Consider the following 20,077-nt stretch of genomic DNA (forward strand, 5'->3'; position numbering starts at 1 on the left):
TTCAACCAACTGAGCATGACTTTGATTTTATTTCTGCAGGTAGAGTCACGGTGTGAAGATCTGTGGTCACATAAGGCATTGGAGAACCTGAGTTCTTAGATAAAATCGTCATGATTTTAACGATGAGCTCAGGTTCTCCAACGCCATATGTGGCCACAGATTTTCACACCGTGACTTATTTGAACATTTTGAAGCGAAAACTATCAGCGTCCTCAGAAAAGCAGTTATACGTTCCAACAACACGAAGAGCACACCTCGAAGCTGGTTTCGCAGTGAAAAAGCATCAAAGTTATGGATGGAGTGGCCAGCTCAGTTTCCCGACCTTAATCCGATCGAGCATCTCTGGTCAATTTTGAAATTTAAAATCCAGGAGAAAAAAACCAACAAACAAAATCATCCCGGAAACAACTGCTAAAGTTGTTGAGTCGATGCCACGACGATGTCAGGTCACACGAAGTACTAAAACTATGTGAGCCAGAGGGGTGGATATAATTTTGCGTGTTATATTTTAAGTTTTTTTATCATCATGCCTCAAATGCAAAAGAACTTGTTTTTTTATTATGAGCTCGCTTGAATTTGCTTTGTTTTAGCGTACATAAAAAAACTGAACAATAACTAAGAGTGTTTTAATTTGCTGGTGGGTTTTTTGGAAACTATCTGATTTTTCACTGTGGGTGGAAAAACTTTTTTTGCATACTGTAACTCGAAAGAAATTGTTCAGAGAATTTTCGGAAACTCGAATCAGTAATTTTCGTCCTAAAATCTTTGAAAAAAAAAAGGGTGAAGCAAATTAAATATTCAGAATTTACTAAAAATGCTTGAGAACGCTCCTGGAATCCAAAAAAAAAAATTAAGAAAATGATCTTAAATTTGGTTTAAAATAATTAAGTAATTCTAAGAAGAATAAGGAACCAAAAAGAAAATAATTAAAATTCATGAATGAAACTGATTCCAAATTCAGCTCACCGCGCCTCAAAGAGTTACAACAAAGATTATTATAAATGATTTCAAATAATCCTAAAAAACCAAAAAGTTGAGAAAACAAAAAAATAGGGTAAGGAACGGCTTAAGTAGTGGCGCCTATATCAATCAGTTGGTGGAAACAGGCAAGAACATTTGCGTTCAATCTACCCCTCCCCTCCCCCTAACTTGTTGACTTAAAATGTGGACGGCCCCTAGTTTTTATTTTATTTGTTTCGTTTTTTCTTCTCAGGGCTTTAGCAAGAATTCGAAAGGTAAGTAAAGTTAGCTATCAAGTGTGTATACAGGGTGAGTGGTTCAATTTATTGATAAAAACCCACAAATTACAAAATTGAAAACCTTTGTCTAAGACAGGAGACAACAAAATTATACTTAAAATAAATGTAATCTGTACTTTATTTCTATTTTTCTATTTTTTTTATTTTTTTCTATTTTTAAAAATCCAGAATGGAACAATCGAAGTTCGAAACAAAGTAATATCGTGAAGCTTGATGTCAGAAACCCGATGAGGAATAATCTGCAATTCAAAATCGCATCTTAAAGGTGGAGTTTAAAAAGTCTATAAATTTAAAGTTTAATTTTTGAAATTCGTACTTTAATTGGATCCATTTTCGAAATCGGAAACTACGCAAAAGCGAAATGCAATACATGATATTTGAAAAGTTGCCCATTAATTGATGAAATTCCGTCTGATTCCCTAATATTACGGATTTAACGTTTGCGTTAGAAAAATGGACACAATTTGACGATTTTTCGTGGGTTTTTCTTTACAGGTACTAACGAAACTACGTATGCAGCATCAATCATATTGACCCATAAGTTTGCTGGAAAAATTTGACAGCTCTATCAGTCGAACTCTAACCGTGATGGTCAAAAGAGTGAAGCTACTTCATTCAGAAGTATGCGCGTTCAAAGACCGTTACCATGTCGCATCGAAAAAAGACATTGTGCGGCAGCACATGGACACTAGACTAGGACACGGTTATATGGGAAAAAAGCGATGGTGTAATTTTTTCGCTCCCATGCACTTTTCGTGTTCCTCATGGATCCTATAACAACTGTGTAATTTTTCAGATCGATCGGTGAAACGCCCGATTTGCGCCCGATTTTGAATGTTTCCATACGATTTTATATGGGAAAATTCACTTTTTTTAAACTTATTCTCTAGAAATTCCCAGTTGGGTCCTAAAAATATATCGATACATGATATTTGTAGGAAATTTTCCTGGAAAAAACTCTTCTGAAGACCGTAAGGCGCTACGATGCTCGTAGAAACAGCTATTCACCCCAAACTGATTGAATGTCTGACGGACGGCTCATCATTGAATTTTACTAGCAATACTGCTGCAGCATGTCGCTATTTCAAACTTGCTTAAGTATGAGAAATAATTTCGCGTGAAATTAATTTTCAAAGTGTGATTTTTGCTCATAGTATCTTCGGGGAAGCCTCCAAGATAAGATGGTCAAGTCGATTTTCCCGGCGAATCGCGACGTGACGGTGGTGATGAACGACTAGACCTATCTCACTCTAGATGGCAACGACTGGCAGGGCACTTCATATTTTACTTACTTACGAAGGAAGTGAGCTCCGAGGTGAAGTTCATTTACTATTTCATACTATTTCATATATGAAACGAAAAAAGCACTCAAAAACATGCATATTTTATTCCGTCATGGCGAATGTTCCGGTTAACAACCGGAAGACCGCTCGCAAGGGCGTGATTTTTTTTTGTAAGTAGGCTAATATAATCACATCACATGAAAAATTTATTAAACTCAATTATCTGTTTTAGTTTTTTCATCACCATTCGAAAAAAGTCTATTTTTTTAATGCAAACGTTTTTTTATTCAAACGTTAAACAATTCAAAACCGAATTTTCAAGGGAAAATTAGGAGAGAAAAACCGTAAATGGAGAGTTCATTTTTTGAAATTCGAACTTAAAAACGAAAAACGATTTTACAATCGGAAACGTCGCAAATGCAATATATGATATTTCAAAAGTTGCCTATTGATTGGTGAAATTTATTCTGATCCAAAATTCATTCAAATCTGATTTCTATATTTTGAATAGATTAGCATTAGGAATTCCGTAAAATAGAGATTTTTTTTGCCAAGATACTTAAAATTCATTTTTCAATTTCGATTTAGTTGTTTGAATTTCAAGATTCTGTGGTCTAATTTGAAGAAGTGTCTTTGAAGTAATGTAATATCAGTAAAAAAATGAAATTGGCACAAGTATGTAACATCAGAAAGGCATCTATAAGTTAGCATATTCAAAGTAAAAAAAAAACCCAATTGTATTTCAATACTTTGTAGCGAATAATAGAGCACTAGTTTATCTATTGATTCGTCATTCGTGCAAAGAACTCAGTCATATGATTTAATGATAACGACATCGATTGTCGGAGATAATTACATTTTTCTGCATATCATCCCTGTATGAAAACAATATCCACCGATTATCGTACGAACAGAATGTGCTATCGGGAAAAATTGCTCTATCCGTTAACGTATTCATTCAAATCATACTCGGAGCTGATTTCAAGCGTAACAAAACTTCATATGCACGTAGATTGCAGTCAATTGAACGATTTTTTGATGGCTTTTCAAACTTAAGGGTATTTGAAGATTACCAAATACGTAAAAGTACAATTTGAAGCTTCAAGCGATTAAAGTAATTAACTCTCCCCACCCTTCCGGCTACAAAAAAACGCATCCCTCCGAATTCGTGCTTATATGATGTTACGGATGTGGCGAAGGTTAAATTTCAGCGAAAAGAGCCCTCATTAGCGGATTTCCACTTTATCTTTACGAGTTTCGTCTGGTTTCTGTCATAAAAAGTGAAAAAATATACATTTCACCACAAGCTCAAGCTGCTTGTACCGAGCCCGAGAGTTTTGAGAGGCAATGGTTGAAGCTTCCAGAGTACCTAAAATCCTCAATTTGGCAAAAGGCAATCTGCGTTAGTAAAGGGTGGAACGGTTACAAAACTGGTACACCATTAGTAGAAGCCGACGGAAATGGTTTTTGTGTTGTTTTGAATGGGAGTTGCTAGTTGTTTGTTTCGTTTGTGGTTTCTCGTGCCAAATGAACGATCGACCGTGTTGAATGCAATTCTCAGAAGTTGTAAGTAAACATTTGTATTTTTTTTGTTGTAAAGACAAGCAAAAACTATGATTCGCGTTGATCATTTTGTAACAGTAAAAGCAAAGCCCTGGTGCTACATTCTGATTCGGAACTCGACCTTCTGTTTATTAATACACAGGCTTCGCAGCCAACTGTTTTTGTGTACGAGGCTAGCGCTACGATCCTACTGACACTGTGTAATAGTAAAATCTGCTGTTAAAATCGCGTCATCATATCTTCGTAAGAAAAACACTCAATTTTTTTGTGCCAAACACGTGGGTAATCAACAAAAAAATCTATTAAATTGTGCATATTTGCAGCTCATTCCGGCTGGAAACAGTCATGTATCGCAACGCTCTGCTGAAATCGCAACCCACTCAACACATGTCAATCACAGCGCGTCTCCACCACCCAAGCGCGCGCGGAGGTAAATTGAATTTAGCTGCTGTACTTCCTCCGACCGAGCAAAATAATCTTAACCGTCAGCGAAACGGGTGAGCAAATTATTCTCTGCCTCAGTATGTTGTAGTCCTTTTCAGTCTGTTTGTAATGAGTGTAGCTCCCGAGCAACGGAAAACTTGGCATAATGAAGATCGAAATCGTTCTACGATCGTGGAATTCGGGCCAAAATCCAGTTATCGGGTCCTATTCACGGCTAGATTGTACGACGGAACGGGAAACTGATTCCCACTTCAGGTGGAGGTTTTTTCCTTCTCTCTCTTACATAGTCGTTTCACGTGACTGAAAGAACAAGTCGATCGAATTTACATTCAATTTATCCAAATTCAATTACGTTTTCATTCGCATGTAAATATAGAAGAGAGTTTCGTTCTACGTGCGCTTGAAGTTGCTCGACTTTTGGTTGCTCACGTAAAAGTTATTCCACTTTATGATTCCCATGAAGCATGGAAGAATGCTCGAAGCGGTTCTCTTCCATCAAATGGGAAAATGATGTTGCATACAAGGAATGCACCAGTTTGAAACCAACTTTAAAATTGCTTTATTAATTGGTTTTGGCTGCAGTCTGGTTACCCGACTTTGGTAGGAACATTTTAAAAAGTTAAAACATTTTTAAAACTAATGGCAAATTGATTAGATATATCACGTCAAAATACTCTCTTAAATAGTCTGCAAAATAGAAACCGGTCTAGCGGTGGTATTTTTTCATTCGAAATGGTTTGTACTGGAAATGCAAAAAGTCACGTCAGTTGCTAAACAGGGTTTTCACCGAAAATCCACTCTTCTGGCGCGGAACAAAGCAGACTTTCGGACTGTAATTTATATGTACATTCTGTAGCCCGCCGCGCATTGGTGGTCACTTTTTGTGGCGACTGCCCTTGACGTTACGTTTTGGCCAAACCGGTTTTCCCACCATGGGAGGGCGGGCATCTGCTGGCAACGCTCAAGCCATAAATCCTTTCCAGAACGTAGAGCTTTTTTTGCGTTGGCTTACAAATCCTCCGGTGACGAATGAGTGCAAACGGTTGAATTTAAAGTTCCCAGCAAAAGCAGAGCAATAAATTACACTGAATGGCGACTTGCGATGCCGGCTGTGTTTTTCCCGTTCGAACGCCCGGGAAATACTTTCGCTTCGATTCGGGTGTCGCTTGAGAGCTCACTTTGCGAGTGTCAGATAACGGAAGGATGCCATAGACGGTAAATGGGGATGGAAAGTCGGGAATTAACTTTTCACTTAGCTTACAAGTTAAATTCCTCTCGACAAGCGGAGAAAGCACATCCCGATTGGCGTTTTACGGTGCGAAGAAGTAGCAGCCTAAGATGCTTTTAAATTTTTTTCGACGCGTCCGTTATTTGCTATCCCACTGTGCCACGTTGAAAAAGAGCAATTTTCGGTGGAATTGGAAGTCAGTCAACAGGGGGAACTCGGAAGAATCCGGCAAAAATTGCACTATCATACCTTGCACTTCAGCATCGTCACATTCCACGGAGATAAACTTCCGTTGATAAAAATAACGAGAAGCTTCATTCCGCTGTTCAGAATACAGGAGGAAGTTGCTGTAGCAGTGATGAAGGGAAAGTTCTTGTATCGATAGAAATAACTTCCCGAGACTTAACGAATGAGGAAAATGTGAAGCATTAACGGGAAGTTTACGAACCAAGCTGATGAGTCAAGCTGATTGGAAAATTATTTTAAGCTCTCTGGCTATAGTGGTGGGATAATGAGCAGTGGTGGTAATTAAGGCGACAGCACTGCTAATTTAGTTTTATAATATTGCCTTCTTCGCAAACTGGATAAAAGTTCAGATATTAAAAAGTAACCTGTTGATTGTTGGAACTCATAAAACAGAGGGAAGTCATAAAATCAGTTGATGGTTCCACAATTTGTTACGAAAAATTGTGTAAGAGATTGAAAGTCAAATAGTAAATAATTAGTTTTAAAACATCAAGATGTCTAAAAATAAGTCAAAATCTCGAAAAATTAATAAGTTAAAGCAATAAAGTGAAAAATAAAACGAAATGACGAATTGAAAAAATAAACATTAGACAAAAGACAAGGAATTAAAAAGTAAAAATTATACAATCATAAACAACAAAATAACAAAAATTGAAAACAAAAGGACGATAAATCAAATAGTCAAAACCTTTGAAATTTATTAAAACAAGACGTCAATTATTTGAAATAGTAACAAGCCATTCGATGTTGACTTCAAAAAGTCTCGATATCGAAAAATTAGGAAGTTTAAAAGTCAAAGAGACAAAAGACAAGAAGAAAAGAGTCAAAAAGCAAATTAAAAAAAAAATAAAATTTGACGTTTAATTTAAAAACCAAAAAAAGAAAACAAAAATCAATATTCAAAAATATAACGGAGAATAAGAAAAAAATCAAAAAACCAAAAAATAAAAAGGACATGATAGCAATCCGTTAACATAAAACAAAGAACGCAAAATAAAAACACAGTGACAGTTCAAAGAAAAAAGAGTACAAACTTAAAATAAATAGTCAAGAAATCAAATAGTTACATTGTCGAAAAATACAAAAGATAAAGAGTCAAATTGCCAAACAGTTACAAAGCCAAAAACATAAAAAGTAGACAGGTGAATAGTGAAATAGTTGTCAAGTTCAAAAGGTCAAATAAACAAAAAGTCAAAATGTTAAAAGTTCATCGAATAAAAACCCAAGTCACCAAAACATTAAAAGTTAACCATCCAAGAAGTAATCAAAAAATTATAAAAAATTTAAATTTCAAAGGACAAATAGTTAAAATATGCAAAAGTCAAATAGTCATAAAAGCAGGGATCAAAAAGTCTTTAAACTGGAAAGTCAAAAAGTCCAAAAAACGGATATGTGAAAATAAAAATCGTCCAATCAAAAAAAAAAAAAAAAAATAACAAGTCGAAAAGCAAAGAAGCAAAATGTTACATACTCAAAAGGTCAGAAAAGTAAGTGAAATTCAATAGCTGCAAACTAAAAAAACAGTCACGAAGTCGAAAAAAATGAGTAAAAAGTCAAATAGACAAGAAGGCAAAATGGTAATAATTAACAAGACAAAAACTCAAAAATTTAAGAATTTTAAAATTTAATAAAAAAAAAATAAAATCAAAAATAACAAAGCCAAATGTCAAAATATCAGATTAGGTATCGTAAAAACAGTAGTATCAAACAAACAAAAAGTCAAGAAGTTCATAAAAAAGCAGTGAATTATAAAAAAAAAGAAAGTGTGTGTGTGTTTAATGTTTGTCGATAAACGAAGAACCCGAATGACAAATGTTGAAAGGTAAAAAAATGTTAAACAGCAAAAAAATCATAAAGTCAAAGTGTAAGTGGACTAAGTCATAAATAAAAAAAAATGAAAATAGTAAATGGTTAAAAAATAAATCACAAAGATAGAAAGTCAAAGAGTCGTAAAGGCAAGAAGCAAAATATCAATCAACTATCAAAAGAAGTTAAGAAGGTCCAAACCCACAAATAAAAAAAAGTCAAAGTGTCAAAGAGTCAAAATTGATATAAAATAAAATTTAAAAGTGTAAAATCTACAGCAAAAAACACAAAGTCCAAAATGTAAAAAGGCAAGAAGTCATGGAGTAAAGAAGTTGACAATTTAAATAAAATAAATCATAAAATGAAAGTTACAATAAATAAAATATAGATAACAATAAATCATTAAAAATTGGAAGACAAGTGCGCGAAGTGAAGCGAAAATTGAAAAAGTTAAAATCAGAAAGTCAAAATGGCAATTATGTAAAAGTATATAAAAAAAGTTAGAATACCACAAAGCCACAAAAATGCAATATTTTGGAAAGCAAACAGTCGAAAAATTCATCAGAAGAAGGTAAATTATCAAAAGAAATAAAATGTCAAACAGCAAAAAAATCATGAAGTCAAAATGTAAGTGGACTAAGTCATAAATAAAAAAAAAATAAAATAGTAAATGGCTAAAAAATAAATCACAAAGTTAGAAAGTCAAAGAGTCGTTAAGGCAAGAAGCAAAAAATTAAGAAGCCAGAATAAAGTATCAAAAAAAGTTAATAAGGTCCAAACCCACAAATAAAAAGAAATAAAGTGTCAAAGAGTCAACCATAAGAACAAAAGGCCAGAAAGGTCGCAATCAGAAAAAGTTGAAATGTAAACAGCAAAGCTATCACTAGATCAAAAAATTACGAAGACACAATCATCAAGTGAAAAACTTAAAAAGTCAAAACAAAATCAAAAAGCTTGAAAGTCAAACAGTTGAAAAGGAATAAAGAATAGAATTGAAACGCAAGATTCGGAAGGTCAAAATAAAAAAAAAAGATATAAAATAAAATTTTAAAAGTGTAACATCTACAGAAAAAAACACCAAAGACCAAAGGACCAAAATGTAAAAAGGCAAGAAGTCATGGAGTAAAGAAGTTGAAAAATTAAATAACAATAAATCATAGAATAAAAGTTACAATAAATCAAATATAGATAACAATAAATCATAGAAAAATTGGAAGACAAGAAGCGAAAATTTAAAAAGTTAAAATCAGAAAGTCAAAAGGGCAAATATGTAAGTGTATTCAAAAAAAAAGTTAGAATACCACAAAGCCACAAAAGCACAAAAATGCAATATTTCGAAAAGCAAACAGTCGAATAATCCATAAGAAAAAGGTGAATTATCAAAAGAATTAAAATGTCAAACAGCAAAAAAACACACAGTCACAAATGCAAGTGGACAAAAAGTCATAGTCAAGTAAAAAAGAAAAAGAAAAAGTAAAAGAAAAACAAAAAAGAAATCAAAAAGTTTAAACGTTGAAGAGTTGAGAAGGAAAAAATAGAAATAGAACGCGTAAATCAGATGATCAAAATGTCAAAAGTATAATATGAAATAATGTTTAAAAAGTGAAAAATCTACAAATGAACAAAAAATTAACATGAGTTAAGTTTGAAAATACGTACGAAAAAATCAATAATCAGAAAAAAAAACAAAATGTAAACAGCAAAAATGTGAGAAGACAAGAAGTCATAGAGTAAAATAGATGACAAATTAGATAGTCAAAAAAAAGTCACAAAATCGAAAGCCAAGAAGTTTAAAAGGCAAGAAACAAAAATTGAAGAAGTAAAAATCAGAAAGTCAAAATGATAAATATTTAAAGTACTAAAAAAATGAAGCCACTAATGCACAAAAATTTAAATCTCGAAAATCGAACAGTCGAGATTTACAAATGAAAAAAGGTAAATCTTTAAAAGAATTAAAATTATTAAAAAGCCAAAATAATCACAAATTCAAAAATGTAAAAAGTCATGAAGTGAAGAAGTTGAAAAGTTAAGTGGTCGAAAGAAATCAAAAAGTTTGAATGTCAAAGAGTTGAAAAGCAAAAAATTTTAATTATAATGCAAATATCAGGAGATCAAAATGTTCAAAAATTGAAATATCAAATAGAAGTTTGAAAATCAGAAATTCACACAGGAACAAAGAGTCCAAAAAGTGCCTAAGAAAAAGTTGTCAAGATCCGGAAATAACTGAAACAGCAAAACAACATAAAGTCGAAATTGAAAGAGCACAAGTAGTCATGGAGTAAAAATGTAGATAAATTACATAGTCAAAAAATAAATTAAAATATTCAAAAGCCAAAAAGTTGAACAGGCAAAAATTGAAAAAGTAAAAATCAGAAAGTCAAAATGTTAAATATTCAAAACATTAAAAAAGTTAAAATCACATAGCCACAAATGAACGAAAAGCCGATATGTACAAAAACTAAACAGTCAAAAAATTCATAAAAATGTGGTCAATCATCAAAAGAAATAAAATGTCAAACAGCAAAAAACACAATGTTAAAAATGCAAGAAGACAAAAAGTCATAAAGCAAAAAAGTAGAAATGTTAAGAAAAAATCAATAATCAGAATAAATTCAAATGTAGACAGCAAAAAAAATACATTGTCAAATATTTAAAAAGACAAAGAGTCATAGAGTAAAAAGTTGACAAATTAGATAGTCAGAGAGAAAATTCAAAAAGTTCGAAAGTCAAAGAGTTGAAAAGGCAAGAATTGAAAATTTAAAAGAAAAATAAGAATCAGAAAGTCAAAATGTCAAAAAATCAAAGTATTGAAAAAAGTTAAAATGTCACAAAGCACAAACAGTCAAAATGTTCATAATAAAAAAGGGTGAATAATCGAAAAAAATAAGCGAAAACAGCAAACAAATCACAAAGTCAAGTAAAAAATGTAAGAAAACACAAAGTCATAGAAAAAAAGTTGACAAATCAGATAGTTGAAAAATAAAACAAAATGGTCGAAAATCAGGGTCGAAGCAAAAAGTTGAAAAGCAAAAATCAGAAAGGTAAATTGTAAAATAAATTAGATATCAAAATAAAATTAAAAAGTCAAAACCGCAAATGAACAAAAAATCAAAATGTCAAAAAATCCATGAGAAAAAGTTAAACTGTTAGAAAAAATTAAAATATGAAACAGCAAAAAAAACCACAAAATCAAAAAATAAAGTAAAAAAGTTGGAAAGTTAGATAGTCAAAAAAGGTAAAAAAAGTCGAAAGTCAAATAATTGAAAAGGCAAGAAGCAAACATTTAAAAATCAGAAAGTCGAAATGTCAAAAATTAAAGTATAAATAAAGTTGAAAAGTCTTAAGCCACAAATAAATTAACAAGTAAAATGTCAAAAAAAAAGCGCAGAGGAAAATACTTAAATAATAAAAGAAAATCAAACTGCAAAAAAATCACTAAGTCATAAATGTAAGAAGGCAAACAAACATAAAGAAAAAAAGTTGACAAAATAGATAGTCAAAAAATAAATTGAAAACTTCGAAAGTCGAAGAACCGAAAAGGCAAGAAGCAAAAGTTTGAACAGCAAAAACTAGAACACAGACAAACAGACGGTCCTCTTTCAAAAAAAATCCTGAAAAATTTTCGTTCTTTTTCGAAACGTTACACTCATGCGCCACCATGTGAGCTTATTGTCTTCTAACTTATTTTCGTAGAACGGTTTTTGTCTTTGCTATGGGTGTGCACTCCAGCTTAAATTAATACCAGCGGCATTACTGACGGTTGTTGTCTGATAGTGAACGCTTGCTTATAGCGACACAGCGGCATTATTGTCCACTAAACAAAATTTCAAAATAATTGTTATTTTTCTGGTCAATGAAACCATCATCGAGTGGCACGTCTGTTTGTCTGTGATCAGAAAGTCAAAATGACAAAAATTCAGAGTATCAAGAAGAAAGCGAAAAGTCAAAAAATCCATGAGAAAAGAAAGGTAAATCGTAAAAAAAGAAAACGTCAAAAAGCAGAAAAAACAGAGGTTAAAAATGTGAAAAGACAGAATGTCATATCTTAAGGTAAAAAAGTTGAAAAGTTAGATACTGAAAAACTCAGAATAGTTCGATAGTCGTAGAGTCGAAAAGCAAAAATGTAAAAATCGAAAATCAGGAAGTCAAATTGTCAAAAAATTCAGTATTGAAAAATGTTAAGAAATTGCAAAGCCACAAATAAATGAGAAGATAAATTGCCAAAGAGTCGCACAGTCAACAAGTCAATAAGAAAAAAAAAGGCTAGTAATTAGAAAAAGTATGTTAACAGCAAAAAATCACAAATAAATTGAGTAAGAAAACCAAAAGTCACAGAAGTTGAAAATTTATATGTTAAAAAAAAATACATGAAAAAGTTCATAAGTCAAAAAGTTGAAAGATGGTCTAAATGCCAAAAAATTAGGTATCAACAGAAAGTTATATCCATAAATGAGCAGAAATGAACAGAACAGAAGAAATTTTCATCCATAAATGAAAATAAAAACGTGCATACGAGAATAAGGTCATCATCAAAAATAGTTAAGAGGTCAAACAGGAAAAAAATCACAAATTAAAAATTGTAAGACGACAGCAAGTCAGGAAGTAAAAATAGTGAAAAGTCAGATAGTTAAATCAAGGAGTTCATAAGTTTGAAGTATTAAAAAAAGGTAACAAGTCACAAAGACACAAATGAATAAAAAAATAAAAAAATCAAACAATCTAAAAGTATATGAGAAAAAAAAAAACCTTAACCCAAAAATATAAGAAAACAAAAAAAAGTTGAAAAGTTAGATAGTGGGAAAAAAGTAAATCATCAAAAATAGTTAAGACGTAAAACAGCAAAAAAATCGCAAAGTCAAAAATGTAAAAAGACAACAAGTCATGAAGTAAAAAAGGAGAAAAGTTAGATAGTCATAAATCAAATTAAAAAGTTCGAAAGTCAAAAATTTGAAAAGGCAAAAATGTAAGAAGGAAAATTGCCATAAAGTAAAAAAGTTGAAAAACGAAAAGGTCAAAATGTCTAGAAATCAAAGAAATAAAGTTAAAAAGTCAAAATTTTTAACATTTAAACAGTCAGAAATTCAATAAGAACACAAAAGGTAACTAATAAAAAAAATGAATAAAATGTAAATATATAAAAAAAAAAAACCTCAAAAATGTAAGAAGACAAATCAAAGAGTAAAATAGTTGACAAATTAGATGTTCAAAAACAAATCAAAAACTTCTAATGTCAAAGAATTGAAAGAGTCAAAATGTCAAAAATCATGTGCATAAACAAAAGGTTGAATTCACAAATGAACAAAAAGTCTAATTGTCAAAATGTAAAATTGTCAAAAAAAAAAATTGAAATATGAATAGCAAAAAAATCACAAAGACAAAAATGTAATAAGACGAAAAATTAGATAGTCAAAAAACAAATAAAAAAGTCTGAAAATCACAGAGTTCGAAAGGCAAGAAGCCAAATATTAAAAGAGCAGCAATCAGAAATTCAAAATGTCAAAAAAAAAGAGTATAAACAAAACGTTAAAAAGTCACATTTCCACAGTTGAACCAAAAGTTTGAATGTCGAAAAGTCAATCAGTCAAACAATCCATAACAAAAAAGGTAAATTATCAAAAAAATAAATAAATTTATTGTTAAACAGCAAAAAAAAAAAAAAAAACAAAGTTAAATACGTGTGAAGACAAAAAGTCAATGTGTAAAAAAGTTGATAAGTTAGATAGTCAACAAAATAAAACAATAAAAAATTCGAAAATCAAAGAGTTGAAAAAAAAAGTGATATAGTCACAAAATCAAAATATCCAAAAATTCCAACACTTGAAAATTCCAAAAGTCGAAAATCAAGTAGAGAAGTCAGAAAATTGAAAAATTCAAAAGTAAAAAGGTAAAAATAATTATCATAAATTCAAATTACCATAAAAAAAATTGCCATAAAGCAAAGGATTACAAAGTAAGAAAGTCAAAAACTGACTGAAAAGTAACAAAGTGAAGAAGATTAAAAAGAAAAAAGCAAACCTTGGTGCTTCATTCCGTATCGGAATTCGACCTTCTGTTTAACTATACACAGACTTCGCAGCCGACTGTTAAGTGTACAGGACAATTGCGGGGCTAGCGCTGCGATCCTACTGACACTAACAGTCTCTCCCAAGCCGGGACTCGAACATACGACGGCTGGCTTGTTAGGCCAGCCTCGTAGGGTAGGGGCACCGGTTTTGGCCATGATGGAATAAAATTGACAGTTGTGGTGAAGTATCTTGAATTACTTCTATTTCGAAGTCTCCTATTAAAACTGCTGATGTTATTCGACAAACATATAACTTACTGTAGCAAACAAATATACGTATTTTACTTTTAATAAAGGAACTAATTATACTCTCCCAGGTTTACTGTACAGTCTAACGTTTAGGTAATTGCAAGCTATTTTTGATAGAGCATAATCTTGTTAAGGTTCACACATTTCTATAGCAAATTTTGTTACCATCATCAGGCACAACTTATTACAGCACATGGATAAAAAATAGGCATTAATTATGGTATGATTTTTCTCTGCAATATCAAAAATAACAAACGCTTCCAAAAACGATCAATGATCCGTTCTTGGCCACATATCAAAGCAATTTCATAATTCATAATCCTGATAGTGGCCATATGTAAACAAATCCATGGTAACGTATTAACCCTCTAGTGACCAAACTGATTTTTAGACGGACTTCGAAAAAACCACTATGGTTCTTTATAAACATTTTTTAAGTATTTATTGATGCTTTTTAAAGGTTTAACTGAAGACCGTCTAAAGGCGACACTGGGCACTAGAGGGTTAACATTGATGCAAAACATGAAAAGTACGAAGTTTTTCGGGCTGTCATAAGATATCGCATGATATTCGTGGAAACAGAAAACTGGTTTTGGATAAAAAAGATTGTATTGCTGCAGCACCGCCATTTGATATAATATATCCGTTCTCTATTTGTTCAGATTACTTACAAAATTGTAACTTCGGTTGTATCTACCGAAAGTTGGTAGATAGTTGGTAGACGAATAAATTTCTATGTGAAAAAGCAAAGAGCGAAAACATATCAATAAAGGTAAATGATAGAAGAAAAATTAACATAGATCAATGATGTGATGGCAGTGTTACTAAATATCCTACTCAATTTAAATAAAATTGTAGCTCGAAGTACTTTGCACTGCCAGCTATGTGTGAATATAATATTATTATTTAGTTTGAATCATAGATATAGGTACTGGCCTTTTAGTTAGTTGAATAACGAGGATTTTCTGCTGATAAAATATATCTACATGATAAAGTCAAATTATAAAATAAATTCTTGTGAATTCCACTTTTTCGCGAATTGGCTTAAATAGGAGCCCCGAGTGGCCAATTCAGAAATGTTATGGCCAAAATAAGAGCCTAGCGAAGTTTTTTGGTTGGAAAATATGTAAACAAAATAACATAATTTTACTATTTAAACTCAAAGTTAGTGAAAAATATTTGCGAGTTCATCCGATTTCCACGTTGAACTGATTCTATACATATTTTTCGAAGGGAGCAGGCCAAATATCTCTTATCAATAACATACTATGGCCAAAACCGGTGCTTCTACCCTACCTCGAGACCAGCTGGGACTAAGTGAAAAAGATTATAGTGCACTAAATTAGAAGGTAGAAAAAGTCATATAGGTAAAAGGTCAAATGGAAAACAGTCAACATGAACTAAAAGTTATTCTCATTCTCTGCTTTTAAATACTATTTTTTTCTTAAGATAGAATGTCAAAAAAATCAATATATGAAGAGTAAATGAAAAAAGGTCGAAGTTTTGTGGTCTTGTGTTTTGTGTTTTGTGTCTGGTGACAGGAGGTGAATGATTCGACTCGGGCATCGAAGGTTTAAACGGTTTTTAAATAAGTTATGTTTAGGGTAACTCTTGATGTTTATATTGATCCGTATCTCTAAAATTCGTCATTAAACCCTGTACAAACAGCAGGTCGTTTTAAAGGGAAATGATAGAGCTTTCATTTGAAGTATAAAAAATTTACTGCCATCTTCGATTTCGCAGGACCAAAAGTGTGAATATCCAAAATCCTATAATCCCATAACATTCTTACTTAAATGTTTGTTTCTCTTCGGTTATCTGCTATCAATCGGAACGCGAAGTCATGAATTAAAGTAAGGGATTAGTAACTGGGGTAATCGTGGTTTTTCACACAGGATATCGGTTTAGTTTAATAACAATAATGTCAACATCATTGTGTCCAAAAGAGCAAATGCTTTTCCCACAACAATTGACAAAACATTCGCAATCACATCTGCACTGACTTTTCCGCTAGCGCGATCAATCATAACTCTCGCAGCTCCGTCAGTCAAAGCGAATCGAATAACGGTACCAAATTGTGAGTATTGTTTGTATTTGAGTAGTGTTTGGCCAAATTGAGCCAAATCATAGATACGGTACCCCCTTCTGTTCTCAATATGAATTCCCGTGGCAGTAACAGCAGCACCTCGCTATCCGAGTTGGACGACGACTGGATAGAAAGTACGTTGGCAAATTGATTGATTGATTTGGCCAATTTATTCATGAATTGTATTGAACAAATGAATTTATGTTGCTTACAGAATTTAGTTTGTGTGGTGATCCAAAATCTAACAACCGTTCGGATTGTTATCGAATTGAATTGAGCCCGGATATTGCGAGTACCTCGAAAACGTGTGCTGACGAGTTGGGTAACCTTCAGATTAAACTTAAGCCTTCCGAGCAGCTGGTAACGACGGTTACAGAACGAGGAAAATATATTCTTCCATTTATGCTAATACAGGACGAGAAAGTCCACGACGAATTAACCACTGTCAGAGGAAAGAAACGGCGCCGAAAGGCGTTGAAAAGCGTAGTATTCAGCAGCGTTACTCAAGAGCAACCGGTCACAAATCATACTAGAGAAATTGTTGGTGAAACTGCGGTGAATCAGCAAGAAACTGAAATAAAGACAGCCAAAGAATATGGCGTGCGACGACAACCAATTTGCTGTCCAATATCCGATTGCCAGGAGCTGGTTTCGCCGGGATTTTACGCATCCCACTTGCGAGTTGATCATTCGCAAGTGATTTGCTGTCAGCTAAGACCAGGACAGACGGATAACTTCTTCCTAGACCCGAGCGTTAATCAGTACGGCGTGATTCGTTGTAATGTAACGATTTTCTTAACTGATAAACTAAGGTAAATTTTTTTATTTGAATTACAAATCGATAAAAGTGTGATTGATTCTGGGTTCGCTCAACAGAGACTTTGGTTTTGGAAAATGCCAAAACCAGCTGCCGATACTATTTCTGTCTACGAAATTACCTTGGGAGGAGCAGGTACCGGAATTGAGGGGGCAATATATGTACTGGTTTACGGGGATCGCATCGGAAAGCTTGGACACCGAATACACACTAGCGATTGGTTCGCATCAGAGGCAGCGTGGACTCGTTTATTCCCTGGCCCACCCACAAAGCGTTGAAGCGGTTTACCAGTCAGGAGCGGGGGTAATCATATCTCAGACACAGATTGATCAGCAGTTGCGACCCAAAGACAGTCTGTTACCTGTAAGATTATCATTTGTCTAAGAAAAACTAATTATCCAGTGCACTACAAGTATATTTTTCGATCAAATATACATACTCGATTAGATCCCGTCATCTTGTCGTGTAAATTTTTAAGGTTCTGTTCAAGATGACGACGGAGACCAAGAGTTTATTTTAACGGAACAGGATCGAATCAATTTCCAAAGCCAATCAAAAATCGCTCTCACAGTCCTCCTCAAAGACAAATCACACAACCACAAAACCACTGTCTGTGATTAGCATAAATGCAGCTTTCATAACCCGATTGTGCACGCTGATCAGATATGTCCTGTTTCAGTCTGCTGCTGCATGGGGCGTAGATCGGCTGCACCGAATGTCGGCAAACTTTCCCGCACACAATTATAAACTCAAGTGGGACGCTTTTGTCATTCAAAATCGGACTGCTGGGAATGGACCCAGATGTCACCGCAAATGCAAAAGCGAGTGTATAATTATTATTGCGAAGCAGAAAACTTTATCTTTTCGAATCGTAGCGAGGGGGATATAATATCAGTAGAAGCAATTATGCTGCGGTCGCCCTGGTAGCCAGCCGCTACGGCAAAAAGGTGTCCTCCGGAGACTGAGTCAAATATCATCCCAGTTACGTTTGATGTACGATATTAGAATTTTTGCGGTAATCATTCCGCATCAGAGCAAACGACGAAAAATTAAGCAATTTAAACTTTCGCAAGACGAAATTTACCATTTTGATGAATGTGCGAAATGAGCAAATCATTCCCGGGGCTTACCTTATTGAAATGATGTCTACCGAAGGTATGATACAGCAACTCGTATTCGTGCACAGCCCAAAACAGATCCCAGTCGAACAGAGTTATGTGATAGGCAACGTCTTTGGTCGGTAGGGCCTCGAAGTCCATATCGAGCGCCTCGGTCGGAAGTTCCTGCTCCGGAAGGGGAGTCTGTGAAAAAAACAACAACCAAAGTTTCATTTTTAGTTTGTCAACATGGGTGGAAAACGGTGAGTTAACAAACCAGTGCATCCAGGTGATCCTTTGGCGAAACGAATATTCGTCCGTTCAGACTCAGCGCCGTCGGTATGCTGACATCGGTGTCCTTGAATACGGTCCGCTCCCCGTTGCTCTTGACTTCCACCAGCAGCAGGTCGTCCGGGATGCGGGGTAGCTGCAGTTTGTCCGCCGCGCACGCCTTGATGATTTCAGCCGACGCGGACATCGGAAAACGCAGCGTGCAGTACGTGTGATCCGCACAGTAGACGCGGAAAATGACTGCGGGCGAGATTGGTAGGGGTGGTGTGGTGTTGCACCGATTTAGTCCAAACACTTTTAATTGAAAATTGAAATCGAAAATTGCGGCTGCTGCAAACGATTTAGCGCCGGTAATAGGATTGTGTGTGATTGATCAACGAATGGATTATCGAGTTTGGGGCTCGATTGAGATTTGCACTAGCATTTTTGGTATTTTATGCTCGAACATTTCTCAGCAATAATGATGAATAATCCCTATATTTAATTTATATTTGTAGAGCATGGAAAAACATAAATCTCTTTTCATGTAGCCCGAGGTCTGATATCGATGAAAAAAGTTTTCAAAGCCCCTGAAAAATGTAAACTTTTGACTTGGATCTTGTTTTACTTTGAAGTCTAAAGGTAATTCCCACGCCGAAAGACGCCTTTTTTGTCACGACCTTCTCATAATAAACGAATTCATATATTCACCACTAAACGAGATTGAATATTTCATTCACACTTAGATTTTATTGCCGTGATCTCAACAGCTGATAAATTCAGCGAAATGACCTACAAATTTTCGGTAGCACTTCGGTGAACGAAATGTGGTTTACGGTAGATTGATTTATTTGCTGAAAGTTCGTTGAAATGTATTGCTGACAATTGCTAAAAAAATCGCCGGGTTCGATCAGCTGTTGGGGAGTTGGCCAAGATAAATTAACCCTCTAGTACTCAAATTAATTTTTAGACGGACTTCGAAAAATCACTATAAAGCCTTATAAACATTTTTCAAGTCCTTATTGAAGCTTTTTAGAGATTTGACTGGAGACCGTCTAGAGGCGGCACTGGGCACTAGAGGGTTAAGTGTGTTCATAAGAAAAATATCTCCAGAAGTAACTTTTCAATGGAACTGATAGATTTGATATTGGAACAATTACCTATAACTTAAAAACTAAAAAATCAATTGACAGGAAATTAAAGTTGAAGTTGAAGGCAATCGATTGTTTTACCACAAAATAAAGCTAATGTAAAAGCAAAATAATTGTCTTCCAAAAATTATGAGATGCTTATTTATTTTAATACTGTTCACTTTGATTCGACTGTTTTTAAGATGAAAGAGAAGGCAATTAGAATATTGTGTATTCAGTAGGGGGAAAACGTTAATGGGTCATTCCATGTCAAGTGATCAGGCAATGAATGAAAATGGAAATGATGAAATGAATGAAAATGAATAAAATGACTTGTTTTAGGTCGAAACTGAAAAACCCAGAGTTTTGGGTCAATCGGACAACCCCCCTCCAATTGCGGGGCCCTCCATTTTTGTATTTTTTGACAAAAAATCATTTTTCATGTTTTGGAAAAATTTCATATCTCAGAGGCCATAAGAGTGGCATCATCAGATTTTGCAAACAGTGTTGCCAATATTGATATTTTCACGTTTGA

General features: G+C 33.8%; 2 protein-coding genes across 5 annotated transcripts in view; one reads left to right on the forward strand and one right to left on the reverse strand.

Moving 5' to 3' along the window:
* The window catches only part of LOC129725702 (rap guanine nucleotide exchange factor 4), a 523,900-nt gene that overhangs the window by 53,022 nt on the left and 450,801 nt on the right, over positions 1–20,077 (reverse strand). For all 4 annotated transcript variants that reach the window (XM_055681789.1, XM_055681788.1, XM_055681792.1 and 1 more), the window contains 2 exons: positions 18,420–18,673; positions 18,176–18,346 (listed from right to left, as the gene is read on the reverse strand). In XM_055681789.1, coding sequence (XP_055537764.1) covers positions 18,176–18,346; positions 18,420–18,673 — 425 coding nt within the window. The remainder of the gene's footprint in view (positions 1–18,175; positions 18,347–18,419; positions 18,674–20,077) is intronic.
* LOC129725704 (uncharacterized) lies at positions 15,889–17,501 on the forward strand. The gene is made up of 3 exons (XM_055681798.1): positions 15,889–16,362; positions 16,443–17,040; positions 17,105–17,501. Exons 1-3 carry the CDS (start codon positions 16,299–16,301, stop codon positions 17,427–17,429), a joined length of 987 nt encoding a protein of 328 aa, XP_055537773.1. The 5' UTR covers positions 15,889–16,298; the 3' UTR covers positions 17,430–17,501.

The sequence above is a fragment of the Wyeomyia smithii genome, chromosome 2 (genome assembly GCF_029784165.1).
Source record: "Wyeomyia smithii strain HCP4-BCI-WySm-NY-G18 chromosome 2, ASM2978416v1, whole genome shotgun sequence".
NCBI classification, from domain to species: domain Eukaryota; kingdom Metazoa; phylum Arthropoda; class Insecta; order Diptera; family Culicidae; genus Wyeomyia; species Wyeomyia smithii.